General features: G+C 38.6%; 1 protein-coding gene across 3 annotated transcripts in view; it reads right to left on the reverse strand.

Moving 5' to 3' along the window:
* spata17 (spermatogenesis associated 17) overlaps positions 1-13,462 on the reverse strand; it is a 303,051-nt gene that overhangs the window by 205,416 nt on the left and 84,173 nt on the right. For 2 of the 3 annotated variants that reach the window (XM_061216057.1, XM_061216056.1), the window contains 2 exons: positions 2,627-2,728; positions 726-862 (listed from right to left, as the gene is read on the reverse strand). In XM_061216057.1, the coding sequence (XP_061072041.1) occupies positions 749-862; positions 2,627-2,728 (216 nt within the window). In that variant the 3' untranslated portion in view covers positions 726-748. The remainder of the gene's footprint in view (positions 1-725; positions 863-2,626; positions 2,729-13,462) is intronic. The other variant, XM_061216058.1, reaches the window with a different exon arrangement.

A 13,462-nucleotide genomic window follows, 5' to 3' on the forward strand; every position in this document is an offset into this window, starting at 1 on the left:
GATTCAGCTGTAGCACCAAGCCTGTCCCCTTACCTGATAGTACCACCGATTGGTGTTCTTGCCATCCCTCCACATGACCGGAGTCATCTCTGCTTGGACTTAATTAATTCAGATTGGACACTTGTACTATAATTTATATTTACAACCATTTTTACAAACAAACTGTGTCCACCAGCGGCAGATGGGTTCCCCTACTGAGTAAGGTTCTGCTCAAGGTTTCTTCCTGTAGGTCAGAAAGTTTTTCCTTGCTACTGTTGCCCTAGGCATACTCTTGGGGGCTGGTTCTCTGTAAAGCCCCTGTGACAAAGCTCCTTTGTTAAAAGTGGTATACAAATACAAATTGATTGAATTGATTGACTGAAAACAGTGCTTCGGTCTAACCCTATTAAATCGTGGAGCCCTATATCTCTGGTTTAATGGTAACAATTTATATCCACTGTTCACAACGTGATTATGGTCAGAGACGATATTGTTGGCCAGCCTTAATACGGTATTATTATAAATAGCATCACGTGTACTTCTATTGGCTGAAAGAAAATCACGTACGACATCATCACACGGCAAGAGAACAGAGAGTATGGTTGCAACAGAGTGTGTAAAAATAATAATAATAATTATTATTATTATTAGTGTGGTCACTGAAGCAATAATAACTGTTAGGTAAAACAGCAAGACTCTGGGTCAAAGAGGGATGCATACATGAGGTGAGCCATGGCAATACTCACGGTTGGGCTGAGATGTGACCCGTTCACAGCTCTTTCCTGGCGTCTTCCAGTGCAGTGATGGATGTGGCCACCCGAAGAGTTGGCTCAAGGGGCCGGTAGCGTTGCTGATGCACCTCAGCCGCCTTGCGGAAAGGCCCCTGACAGGTATGGGATAAGGTAAATGCTTTATCATGGGAGCTCGGGCTGTGACATTATGAACGAGACCCCAGCCTGCTGCAAGCTCTACAAACTCCTCTTGCCTTTGAATTATTAAAAGCAATTTCTCTAGATGGACCATCACAAATGGTGTGAACATGTGAAGCACATTTTGCAGCACATTAGTCTGCTGGGAAAATGGACTTGCACTGACATGTGCAGTTTCGAGACCTGTGAAAATCACCCTCAATACGATGAATAAAATAATGCATGATGACAGTATTGATGAAGATTACTATAAAATTGTACTGCAAGCAGAAGGAAATTGTTCCAAAAAATATGTAAACTAAAACAATAGAAAAACCTCATACTTGTTCAGTTGTGGTTTCTTGTATTTCTGTCTTCAAATATCAGTCCTGATTTGTAATTAACAACATATCACATGCTTAAAGGATTAAACCCATCTTGTATTAACAGTTTCATAGTAAATCATTATCGCTAAGATCAATAAAAATGCTAAAAGTATTAATGTTTGTCGTCAACTCCTTGAACCCTGAAGTTATTTTGATGCTTTTTCACTGTCATATTTTTCAAGTTGTTTTTTTTACAGATGAAACAGGTTTAAGTAATAGATAACCCCTCATGCAGTCCCTTATTTTAGCCAGAGGACTTTTCCTATCAGGTAATATCAGGCTTGTGTCTGGATATGATATTGATTAGATTCCCTATTTGAGGACAACAACTATTTCCACTTAGTAAAAATGTGTTCACTTGAGTTTATTTCTGAAACCAAAAGTGACAGTTCAGGTTTATCATCTTAGATTACAAGACGAGATTGTATGGAGTAACAATATCATAGAGCCATGTCAATAGGACATAGGACATACAATTGCTTTATAATGCATAGAAATATCAGCCCCAGATGGATATATTTTCAGAGAACTACAATGGTAAAATAAATGCTTTCATTATTTTGATGTACTTTATTACACAAATAGTTGAAAGATTTGAACGGTTGAACAGTTACTCATGTCACATTCACGTCATCCTGCAATTGCACCCAGCACATGGAAGTAAAAATCCTACCCAGAAAGTCTTTTTGGAGGCAAGTTTCTGAAGTACGACACTCCTGTGGAGCATTTTATTATTGCATTTTAGCAAGTACTACTACTGCTGGTGACAACAGGCAAAATTGAGAAATTACATTGAGAAATTATTTGATTGAGATTAAAATTATTGCTTTATGACACCAATTGGTATTATCCGGGTTCAAGGAGTTCATGAGAATCCAAGTCCACAGATTCCAATGCAGGTCATAGACCTACCTACGTTGGGTGTAATCTTAAGAGCACTATTAAGCAGGGTATTAGCAGAATGCAGCAGCTCGTCTGGTCTTCAACCTTCCCAAACACTCACATGTCATCCTCCAGCTTTCTTCCCTCCACTGGCTGCCTGTCATGGCTTGCATCAAATTTAAAACATTGGTGCTAGCCTAGACTTCCAAGCAGTTAAGGGGTCTGCGCCAGTTTACCTCCAAAAAATCATCAGACCCTACCTCCCTGCCAGACCTCTTCGTTCGGCCTCTACAGCCGCTTGGCACCTCCCCCTCTCCAAACTTCCACCTCACGCTCACGACTATTGTCTGTTCTGGCTCCACGGTGGTGGAACTCACCGTTGAGGTCAGAACAGTAGAACAATCATTCCATGGTCGAAATCACTGAGACCTATTCTAATGGTTGATGTGAACATTAACTGAAGCTCCTGACCTGTAACTGCATGATTTCATGCATTGCACTGCTGCCACACGATTGGCTGATTAGATCATTTCCTTTTCTCCTTTTCTTGCCAACTCCACCCATTGGGAGAGGCTAGGAAAAGATGAAAGAAAAAGAAGTAAAGATGGGGAAATCGAGAACATGAATTAGGCAAATAGAATGCCCTTGCTCCTTCAAACATCAGTTCGAAGCTATACAGTATCATGCTATACAGTAGCCATTCTCACACATAGCAGCGCCCCTCCCCTGCTAGAGAATAATTATCACCTCGTTTCCATGTCAATGAGATGGGCTGGAATTTGTGCTGAGTGGAACTCACATTAACAGTGGTCTAACTCATCTGATTTTAAAACAATCCATATTATTTGACAATAGGCACATTGGACAGACCAGATTCTAAGACTTATGTCAATGTTTTTGCTACTTCGTGTTACTACGCAATCACACTAATTCAGTCCCCTCCAAAAGTATTGGAAGAACAACGTCAATACCTTTTTTGTTTTTTTTGCTGTACACTGAAGACGATTGAGTTTGAGGTCAAAAGATGTACATTAGATGACAGCTTTCTGGTATTTATATCTAGATTTGTTAAATATCTTTGAACATATCACCTTTTGTATCAGACCACCAAATTTTTAGGAGAGAAAAAGTATTGGAACATGTGACTGACAGGTGTTTCTTGTTACCCAGATGTGTCCTGTTGGATTGATTGGTTAAACAATAAATCATTCTGAATGTCTCCTCTTGGTTTCAGCCTTGGGTTTTGCATGTGAAGACTGCATTTCGATAAACCAACATGAAGGCTAGAGAGCTGTTGGGGATAGCTTGTACAATGGTGTGAGGTGCTAGGGTGTTGCTAGGTGGTTGCTAAGGAGTTGCTAGACAGTTACTAGGGTGTTGCTAAGTGAGGCTAGGTGTTTATTAGGGTGTTGTTGGGTGGTTGCTAGGGCATTTCTAGGGTGTTGCTAGGTGATTGCTAAGGTGTTGCTAGGTGGTTGCTAGGTTGGTTACTAAGGTGTTCCTAGGTGGTTGCTAAGGTGTTTACAGCCAATCACTGGTGTTACATTAAAAGTTATGGCAGTATATGAACCTCTTCATGTTTCAAGTCAGTTATGAACTCTGCTTGAGGGCAGACATCACAAGGTTCCATGAAGTACACAGCTAATTTGCATATCAATAGCGGATTGGCTGAACTGTAAAAGGCTGTTCGAGTTCTTTTTTTAGATTTCAGATTTTTCCCTTTTTCTCCAAATTTGGTTGCCAATTGCACCCTAACTATATCAATTACCCATGCTATCTTGGATATACCTGATACATACGATCACGTCCCCCAGCATAACTGGCTTGCCACAAATGTATCTAATGAACCAGAGAGTCACATGGAACCTTCTCTGAACCGCATCATCACCTGTGACTCCGAGGCAATCGGGCTGCGGCCATTATATGCGGCAAGCCTCCCTCTGCTGAGTCCTCCTCCCCCTGCAAGCCAATTATGCCACTCCATGTGAGCTGGCCAAACACAAACTCTTGAGCATAACTTTGATTGTTTGTGAGTGCAGAGACACTCTCAAATCAGTTACATTTTTAAGTTGTCATGTAAAGTTTACTCAAAATCTGTTTTTAACTCCTGGTTAGAAATGGGGGCGTGGCTACAGGAGAGACCCGCAAGTGGGAATACATTTTTTAATGTTATTTCAATAATTTCCCACTGCTGCATAGGAGATGTATTAATTAATTTAAAAAATAAACTAAATAAAAAATTTGTTTTAACTAACTAATAAAATTTGTTCAGGTTCTGGAAAAAAGGGCCCTAAAATGTGAAAGACTGACTCGCACTCAGTATTGTATTGCCCGTTGATTCTCTGAAAATACAATCATAAAAGACGAATGAGTCAGATTTTTGCCTTCTAAATTTGTCAAATAAAAGAGTGAATCTGAAATAAAATCACACTGGACAACTCAATTCCAGTAAAAAACAAAATAAAAAAACTTTTCTGGAACTGCTTTCACCTCCTGAAACTCAATTTGTATCCCTCTCTGTGAAATATATTATACATGGATCTGAATACTTATGTAAATGAGAGAATTCAGTTTTAGATTTTTAATAAATGAGCAAAAATGGAAAAATATTTTTTTTAGTTTTCACTTTGTTATTATGGGTTATTGAGTATAGATTTATGGTCAAAATCTATTTAAAATCAAATCTGCAACACAATAAAGTGTGCAAAACCTGAATACTTTCTGAATCCACTGTCTGTGGACCCATTGCTTACTTACGTAATCCATGCCTATTTGCACTAAATATTCTGAGTTTACACAAATATGAGGCAGAGAGGGTTTGAAGGAGCTGTGCATTGATGAAGCTGTGCCCGGTTGCATAAAACACCTTAAGTGTTTCCCTTAACTCTGAAATCAACCATTAACTTAAGGGTTATAGGCTATGCAATAAGAAGCTATATGTTCTCCATTCGCCTATGTTAGCCTAGCTATATTTTATTTTATTTTGAGAAAATAGAAAATACAGAATACAAAAAAAAGGAAACCAAATTGGACAGATGAGGAGAAGTGTAGCCTATAATGTTAGAGGAATACAGGAAAAGAAAAACAATCTCAAAAAGCAAACTCAATATGACTGTGACAGCAACCAAAAAACAGAAGATATAATAACAAATAACAAAATGACAGATTGGATTAATGCTAGAAATCTAGCTGTGAAGAGAAAAATTAAGGAGGTAACTAAAAAATGTGAGAATATATTTGTATCGCGAAAAAAGAATTGAGCAATTATATGAGGGAATCCAGCAAAACCAGTGAGAAATAAAGTTATACCCAGCTACTTAGCTACCCTTAGATAACTATAGTAAGCCATATTCAATCAAGTAACATTAAAATTAAATTTTGTATTAATGTTTGAAGATACAATTCTACGGTACAGTCCATGAAAATGGTCAAAGACATTTTTGGGAAGGACTCACTGGTTCTGGCGGTATCCCAGGCGGTTTTGAGAGTGGACTCAGTAGTGGACCACCTGAGCCGATGAAGACTACTGTAGTCATTTAAGAAGTAACTATGAAATAAATGAGTATGCCTAGTATAATCACTCTCTCCACTGTAGACCGAGGCGATATGTGGAAAACAGCAGCGCATGGGAAGGCACCAACAATGTTCCTATGCATTTGAACCCACCGCTTCAAGTCAGGTTGCAACATTATGTGTGACGTCCCAATGAAATCGAAATTTGTTGCAACAATGTTTAAAACAAACCAGCTCCCAGCCTATGCCTCCCACCTCAACCTTGACTTTCTTGCTTTTCCCACACACCCAGAACCTCTGGCAGAGGAGGTGGCACAGGTCTCCTAATCTCATCCTCATGGAGATCTAGTGTCTTCTCCTCATCCTTCGCCTTCTCCTCTTTTGAATTTCATGCGGTTTCTGTTACTTTGCCGTGCAAACTGTTTATTATTGTTGTTTATCGGCCCCCCGGGTCCTCTGGGGAGCTTCTTGGATGAGATGGACATCCTCCTTAGCTCCTCACCAGTCAATGACACTCCCCTCATCCTCCTGGGTGACTTCAATCTCAACTCAGTCTACCTTTCTCTCCCTCCTTTCTTCGTTTCACCTTACCCTCACACTTTCCTGTTTTCTGTTATGTTTTACATTAATAGAAACCAATAATAATAACAGTGTCCATAAATGTCATGGACCGTAAATAATACAAATGGCAAATTCATATATTTAAATACTTTGCACAGCTGGACAAGATGATATGTTAGATACAGAGATGCTTAAATAATTCTTCCTCTGGAGTTGTTCCGGAAGCTATGGTGTTCCCTTGCTGTTTGCCAATTGCTACAAGTCTTAATAATGCACAATATAGGCTACTTGATGCACAATTAAAGACAGCTCTTGAAAATGTAATGAGTTTCCCAAAAGATAACGTGAAGATCACGAGTGAGACAGATACTGAACATAACAATCTACCAAAGCATATTGTGAAATGGCACATACTGTATTTTAACTTACCAGTTTGAGCCTAAATATTCTTCAAGTGAAGAAATAGAATATGAGTTGGGTAGTGCTTCAGAAAGCGAGTTAAACGCAACTCAAAATGACTCATACAGAGTGCAGATTGGTGCCATTGTGCTTCTTGTTTGCAGATGCCAACAGAAGTTGAAAGCGTTTGTTGCCAGGAATGGCACTTTCTTTCAAACACAATGGGAGGATAGTGAAGCTGTTATTCCATTCAAAGTTCTTTATACTGTCTTTATTCTGATGAAGAACAATGCTGTGTTCATCCTCATAAGCTTCTTTCCATACAATTCTCAGAAACCTCCTACAGACTCCTACAGACTCCTGTATTCACCATTGCAGCCACCCAAAAGTTCTTTAGTAACGGATAGGTTTGGTCCATTGTCTCTATTGGTTAGTTTGAGTTGCAGCCATGCCAATATTGACGATATACGCATGGCTAAATGGAATCTTCATGCATCTTTTAATATTACTCTGCATTTGTAGATCACTATTATCTACTTCGTAACCGAAATCAACATTGTCATAATTTTTCTGTTAGTAGCCTACCAAAGTAAAACAAAATTAGTGATTTTAAAGTGCCTTTTGACCTTCTTGGGGATTTGGAAAGGAGTGAGGATAGCTATAAAAAAATTAAAAATACAATTAAGGCATCATCCTCGGATCGAAATACCAGCAAGACCACCATACCTCCGTGAAGCAAATGATGACTCATAACGACGCTATGAGTTATTTCATTACTTACAGTGCCCAAATTAACGTTTACAACAAAGACAAATGACTTGTGTGTCAGTGTCATCAGGTATAATGCAAGCTAGCTAGCTAACGTTAGTGCAGTGGGGATACATAATTGCAGTAGCATTGCTTAGCTAACGTTAGTACAGTAGGGACGCATTATTGCTATCTAACGTTAGCAATACCATTGCGTAGCAAGCAATAAACTAGCCTACTGGAAGAATACATTTACCATAAAACATAGTTTTGCTTTGTGTCGTGCCTAACCACCCCGCTAGCTGTGCCAATATCCACAATATACCATTGGTTCTCGTTCCATAAGGCTTACTTATGTGATTGTTCCTTTGTCTTTTTTAGTGACTATACTTACAGTAGTAATATCATGGAAAGCAGCCTTCAGTAGATGTTGTATTATTGGATTATTCAACTATATTGTATTTATCATTTAATTATACATTTACCCTGCATAACAAGCCATGAGAGCTTTCAAGCTGTGTGTACGAATAAAGACGTGATATGGACAGCTATTTTAAGTTTGCATGATAGAGAGAGTGCAGGATTACCAAACAGGGAGGTCCCTTATACAGTGGGCTCCAGGAAAATCTACTGTCATTGTCATTGGCTCCTGCTTGGTAGCCTGTGTCAACACCATTCAGGCCACTGTGCCCAAATCTTGTTTACAGCCGAGGAGGGTATCACCAGTGATTTATTTTTACCAATGCACCCATGTACCCACCAGGTAAACTGTTGAACATTGTAGAGTTTTTAAAAATAGAATACCTTTTAAATAGAATATATATTTTTAAATAGAATACCTTTTAAGTACAATATATAATATATACAATACATGTGTATATGTTATATATTAGCAACAGTTGCAGCATTTACAAATACTGAGCAAAAAGAAACCGTAAGGTACAAGCTATTTCCCTTTAGGGAATTTCATACAGTAATAATTTAGATGTAGACAATTAGTAGTACTCTGTTAGTGTTTGAGTGTGTTTGCATATAATACAGTGAGCTCCAGAATTATTGGCACCTTAATAAAAATGGAGAAAATTGGGAAAAAAGGCTGCATATAGTAAACAACATTGATAATGATGTATATTTTCTGTTCAAACATATGGGAAAACTCCACTCAGTGAAAACATTATTAGGTATTTATTAGACATTTTTTAGACTTATTGGTCTTCTGCTGCTGTAGCCTATCCACTTAGAGGTTTGACGCGCGTCTTCAGTGATGCTAATAAATTGCTCACTGAGTGTAAATAAGTTTATTTCAATAAACGTACATATACTCTCATGTTTCAATGCTTTCTATTTAGTAATAATTGTTTTTATTATTGGTATCCCTAACAATTATTGTACATAAAGTGAAAGTGAAATTACTAATAGAATTTTACTTTCACTCAGTTAATGTCTAAAGGAACCATATTGTGTCATTCTATCACTTACGGCATCGGTCTTCAACCGGGAGGTACTACAGGGGGTCCGGCAAATTATTTCACCTGAAGCATTTTTTTCCTCTTCCAAAAATTAAAAATGTCATAGGCTAACAGAATATAGAAAAGAAAAACGCTTCCTATTCGTTTATAATAACACATAGTAGGCTACCCATGAATCATGCATGCGATCATGTGATCCCCATGTGCAACATTTAGCTATCCTGTGCCAAAACACGTTAGCGATAACCATAAAATGTGAAATGATGGATCGTTTTGTAATTTCTCGGAACAAAAGCTCCATGTCAAACACGACTTATGGCGGTTCGGGTGACCCACCTTCAGAGGATGCCAACACCCCTTCAATGAATAGCCATAAACGCAAACGAGAGAAGACTCGTAAATATTCAGAAAATTATCTAGTTTGGCTTCACCTGCAAGGAGACCGATGGTGTTGAATTACCAATGTGTGTGGTTTGCTCTTCCGTGCTATCAAACGAAAGTATGAAGCCATCAAAGCTGCAACGACACTTAGAGACACACGATGCATACTTGAAGAAAAAAACCATTGAATATTTCAAGTCCCGTTTAAAAGCTTTTGCGGGCCAACAGACCTTGATGAGACAATCAGCGAAAGTTGGCGAGTTAGCTTAAAAAGCATCTTATCAAGTTGCATTATGTGCCGCTCAGACAAAAAAGCCCTACACAATAGCGGGAAGTTTAATATTGCTTGCAGCTAGTGATATGTGCAAAACAATGTTTGGGAATGATGAGTACATTAAAAAATTGAAAAGCATCCCATTGTCAGACACAACCATCGCCCGCCGGATTGATGGATTCATCGAATTCTTTTGCACTGCAATTAGATGAATCCACCGATGTGTCAAACGACGCTCAGCTTTTGGTGTTTGTGCGGTTTGTCGACTAAAATGAGATGCAGGAGGAATTTCTTTTTTGTAAGCAGCTGCCTGGGCGTACAACAAGTTCTGAGATTTTCAAAGTGATCGAATGATTTTTTCCGTGAACATGATATACCCTGGCCAAAATGTGTCGCGATGTGCACAGACGGTGCAAGAGCTATGGTTGCCTTAAAAAGTGGCTTTAATGCGCTCGTCAAAGATGCATCCATACTCAATTAGCTTAATTCTTTGTCCCTCCATAATTAAAATGTGACCCTTTTTGTGTATCTACCGATCGCTGTGGATTATCTTTTATTTTATTTGAGAGTTATTGGATTACGGCGAGTAAAGGATCCTTTTTCCTAACGTGCGTTAAATGTCGAAATTGGGCTTTGTTTTTAGCGGCATCTGACCGTAAGCCAAACCCTTCTTTTAGATTCCGGGAGATCAGTTTGAGACTTAATTTACGTTTGGACTGTTTGATTCAGTTGCTAAATGTTGGGACTGATGGGCACTGAACTTTGGGGGGTATTTTTTGTTCATTGTGAAGTTTTGCGCTGTTTTATTAATGTCAATAATAAACAGAATAAATTGAAACGAGTTGTATAAAGCACCCGTTACAGATAATGTATAATCCTGTTGTGTGTGTGTGTGTGTGTGTGTGGAGTGTGTGTGTGCGCGCTTGCGGGCACGGGTGCTCATTACAAATATAAGATGAATAGGCCTATCAATACAAAATTTGGGGTGGGGGTCCGTGCTCAGTGTTTCTCTCAGCCAAGGGGTCCTTGGGCTGAAAAAGGTTGAAGACCCCTGACTTACGGTATAAAGATTAGGTAACAAGCATGCTAAATCTCTTTGTCAACCATCAGCATGGGAAAATCCACAGAATGGTAAATTTAGAAGACGCAGATGGTAATGCAATGTGCACAAAAATACATAGAGGGTTAAACATACAGCTAAGCACTGTAAGGGCAATAATAAAAAGGCATAAAACATATGGAATTGTTGGTAACTTGCCAGGAAGAGAACACAAGTGTAAGATGGTGAGGCAGTAAGTAACCCAAGGATTGCAGAGATTGGTTATGTCTTGAGGTCACCAAGTTACCACTTCTGATTCTAACCTTTACATCTCGAAAACCTCTACATTTTTGCAACGTGCATGCTCTGCAGGATGGAGATTGGGGAAAAAAACAGAACACTCTGTGGAGCAAAGAGTGTGATGTCCCACTGTGCTTGTAGCTACACAGGAACTGTTTTGAAAAAAGGCACAAAAACATTGAGGTGTTTGTGAATGGCATCTTCATTGTATGTAGTTTGTGTGGTGATTTCAATAAATTCCTGAATCCAAAAATGTATTTTTTTTCTGTCTTCTAAATGGCTCACTGAGTATTGCTTTGTGGAAAGGCTTTGGCTTAGAGGTAGGGAGGGATCAGACCAGGTGTGAAAAGCCTACTTGCCTAGCAGGGCCGCATACCACATAAATGGTATTCATTGAAGAAAGGCCATTAGCCCTCCCATTGTGAACTGGTGCTGAAAAATAGTAGTGACAAAACTAGGTTTTTTGTAATTTCTTTTATATTTCTAATTGGATTTGTGACAATGTTTTGTCATCTTTTGATACCCAAGACAGAGAGAAACATTTCAGTAATGCAAAAATTTTGTAACAAAAGATTAGTATGTGTTTTTATAGCATTCCTGTATGTGTTCAAAACCACTATTTGCAATTAGTAGTATATGATTCTGACCTACTACTGTTCCCATATTATTGAAGCTGAGTTTGTGCTGAAAACAAAGATATGAAACACTTTGGAATCAGATTGAAATGTCAGAGCATGGCACAGTCACCAGTGTTCCTCATTTAGCTCTCAGACCCCACAGGGTTAAGCATTCTGTAAACTCCCCTTGTTCTAAGGGTAAAAAATGACCTTCCTTCATTAAACCCCTAAAATAAAGCGGCTTAATTAAGTGTTATGGAACTTGGACCTGTGGTATATCGTGGATATTGGCACAGCTAGCGTGGTGGTTAGGCATGATGCGAAGCAGAGTGCTGTTAAAACCCCTAGCTGTGCCAATATCCACGATATACCAGAGGTTCGAGTTCCATAGTGCTTTTAAACAACAGTTACCACATTTATCTTTCAAAATTTCACTAATGAAAGATGACAAACTTTAAATTAATGTATCTTTAATGGAACTATGCTTTATGGTAAATGTATTCTTCAACAGTAGTTTATTGTTTGCTAAGCAATGGTATTGTGAACGTTAACTAGCAATAATGTATCCCCACTCCATTATCGAAGCAACAGTACTAACGTTAGCTAACATTAGTAGGAATAATGTATCCCCACTGCATTAGCCTTAGCTATGCAACACTATCGCAATAATGTATCCCCACTGCATTAACGTTAGCTAGCTTGCTAGTTTACGTTACACCAGACGACACTGGCACGCACATGTCATTTGTTTTTGTTGTAGATGTTTATCAGGACACTGCCAGTTAATGTGCAGGTATTGAAATAACTCGTTATGAGTTATCATTTGCTTTGCCGGGGTTTGGTGGTCTTGCTTGTGGATATTGGCATTGGCTGGAATCAGTGGAGGCTGGTGACTTCCAGAATTGAGGAGGCCATTTTTTTCCGCTTGCTCACTTAACTCGCGATGGAATGTTCCCTGTTCTCTTATCTGTCTTTGTGCTGGCCAAAGGCATACTATTTGGAGTGTAAGCTACAGTCAGAAAGTTCTGGCTGATGAAATTAATTGTGCAGAGCTTAGCCTTGTGCCTTCCTGAAGAAATGACATTGCTGTAAGTCTATGAGCCTGCCTGATAATTAAGCTGAGAAATGACATTTGGATGTAATATAAATGCCAAGTGAACATGTGTAAAAGGCAGGAATTTTAATTATGTAGTTAAAAACAATTTTGTTTAGCTTACATTTTTCATTCTTCTACAGCTTCAACATGTAATCACCAATTTAATCAAGTTTAGCATATAAAAAAGATAAGATAACACTTTCTTTATCATATGTAGTTTTATTCAATATATTTAATATAAAATATGTAAAAATATGGTTCCAGTTGGCTTTATCTAACGTTAACGTTATCCACTAGAGGGCAGCACTCTATTCGTATTTAGAGTGAATTTCCTCACAGAGCAACAATTCAGTAATTTGATATGGAAGATTATTAAATTGACTTGTAATAAAACGAAATGGACTACATTAAAAATAAAACTGTTCAATAAATCCCAAATGGTGTCTAACATGACCTATTGAATGTCATTCTCACTCCCTAGTATCTGGAATCTGCATATCTCCAGCCCAAGATCTCAAATTGCGCCAGAATCTCGCCGACTTCCGAGGTCGTTTTAAGCAAAAGTATTTGGCCAAATGAGCTATAAACTTCAGGGATGATAGCCAGGGGTGTTCTCTAAATTTCTAAAAACAAGTTGATAGGACACTCGTAGCCACTATGGCGAGTGTTTGTTTGACTGAAGTGACTGGCGAATTCTCAAAATGGCTTCTGTGTTGAATAGGAAAGGAAAGGATAGTTGATTCCAAATGAACCAGTAGCATGTGATTGGACGAACAAAATGTCAATCTTTCAGCCCTGGACACAATGCATGGTGAGGCCAGGCCTCCGTTGCCCACCCATTTTCAGTGATCTGGCCAATCACATATTGGCATGAAAAAAAATGCATTACATTGACTTCTATGAGAAGCTAA

The sequence above is a fragment of the Conger conger genome, chromosome 1 (genome assembly GCF_963514075.1).
Source record: "Conger conger chromosome 1, fConCon1.1, whole genome shotgun sequence".
In the NCBI taxonomy this organism is placed as follows: Eukaryota; Metazoa; Chordata; class Actinopteri; order Anguilliformes; family Congridae; genus Conger; species Conger conger.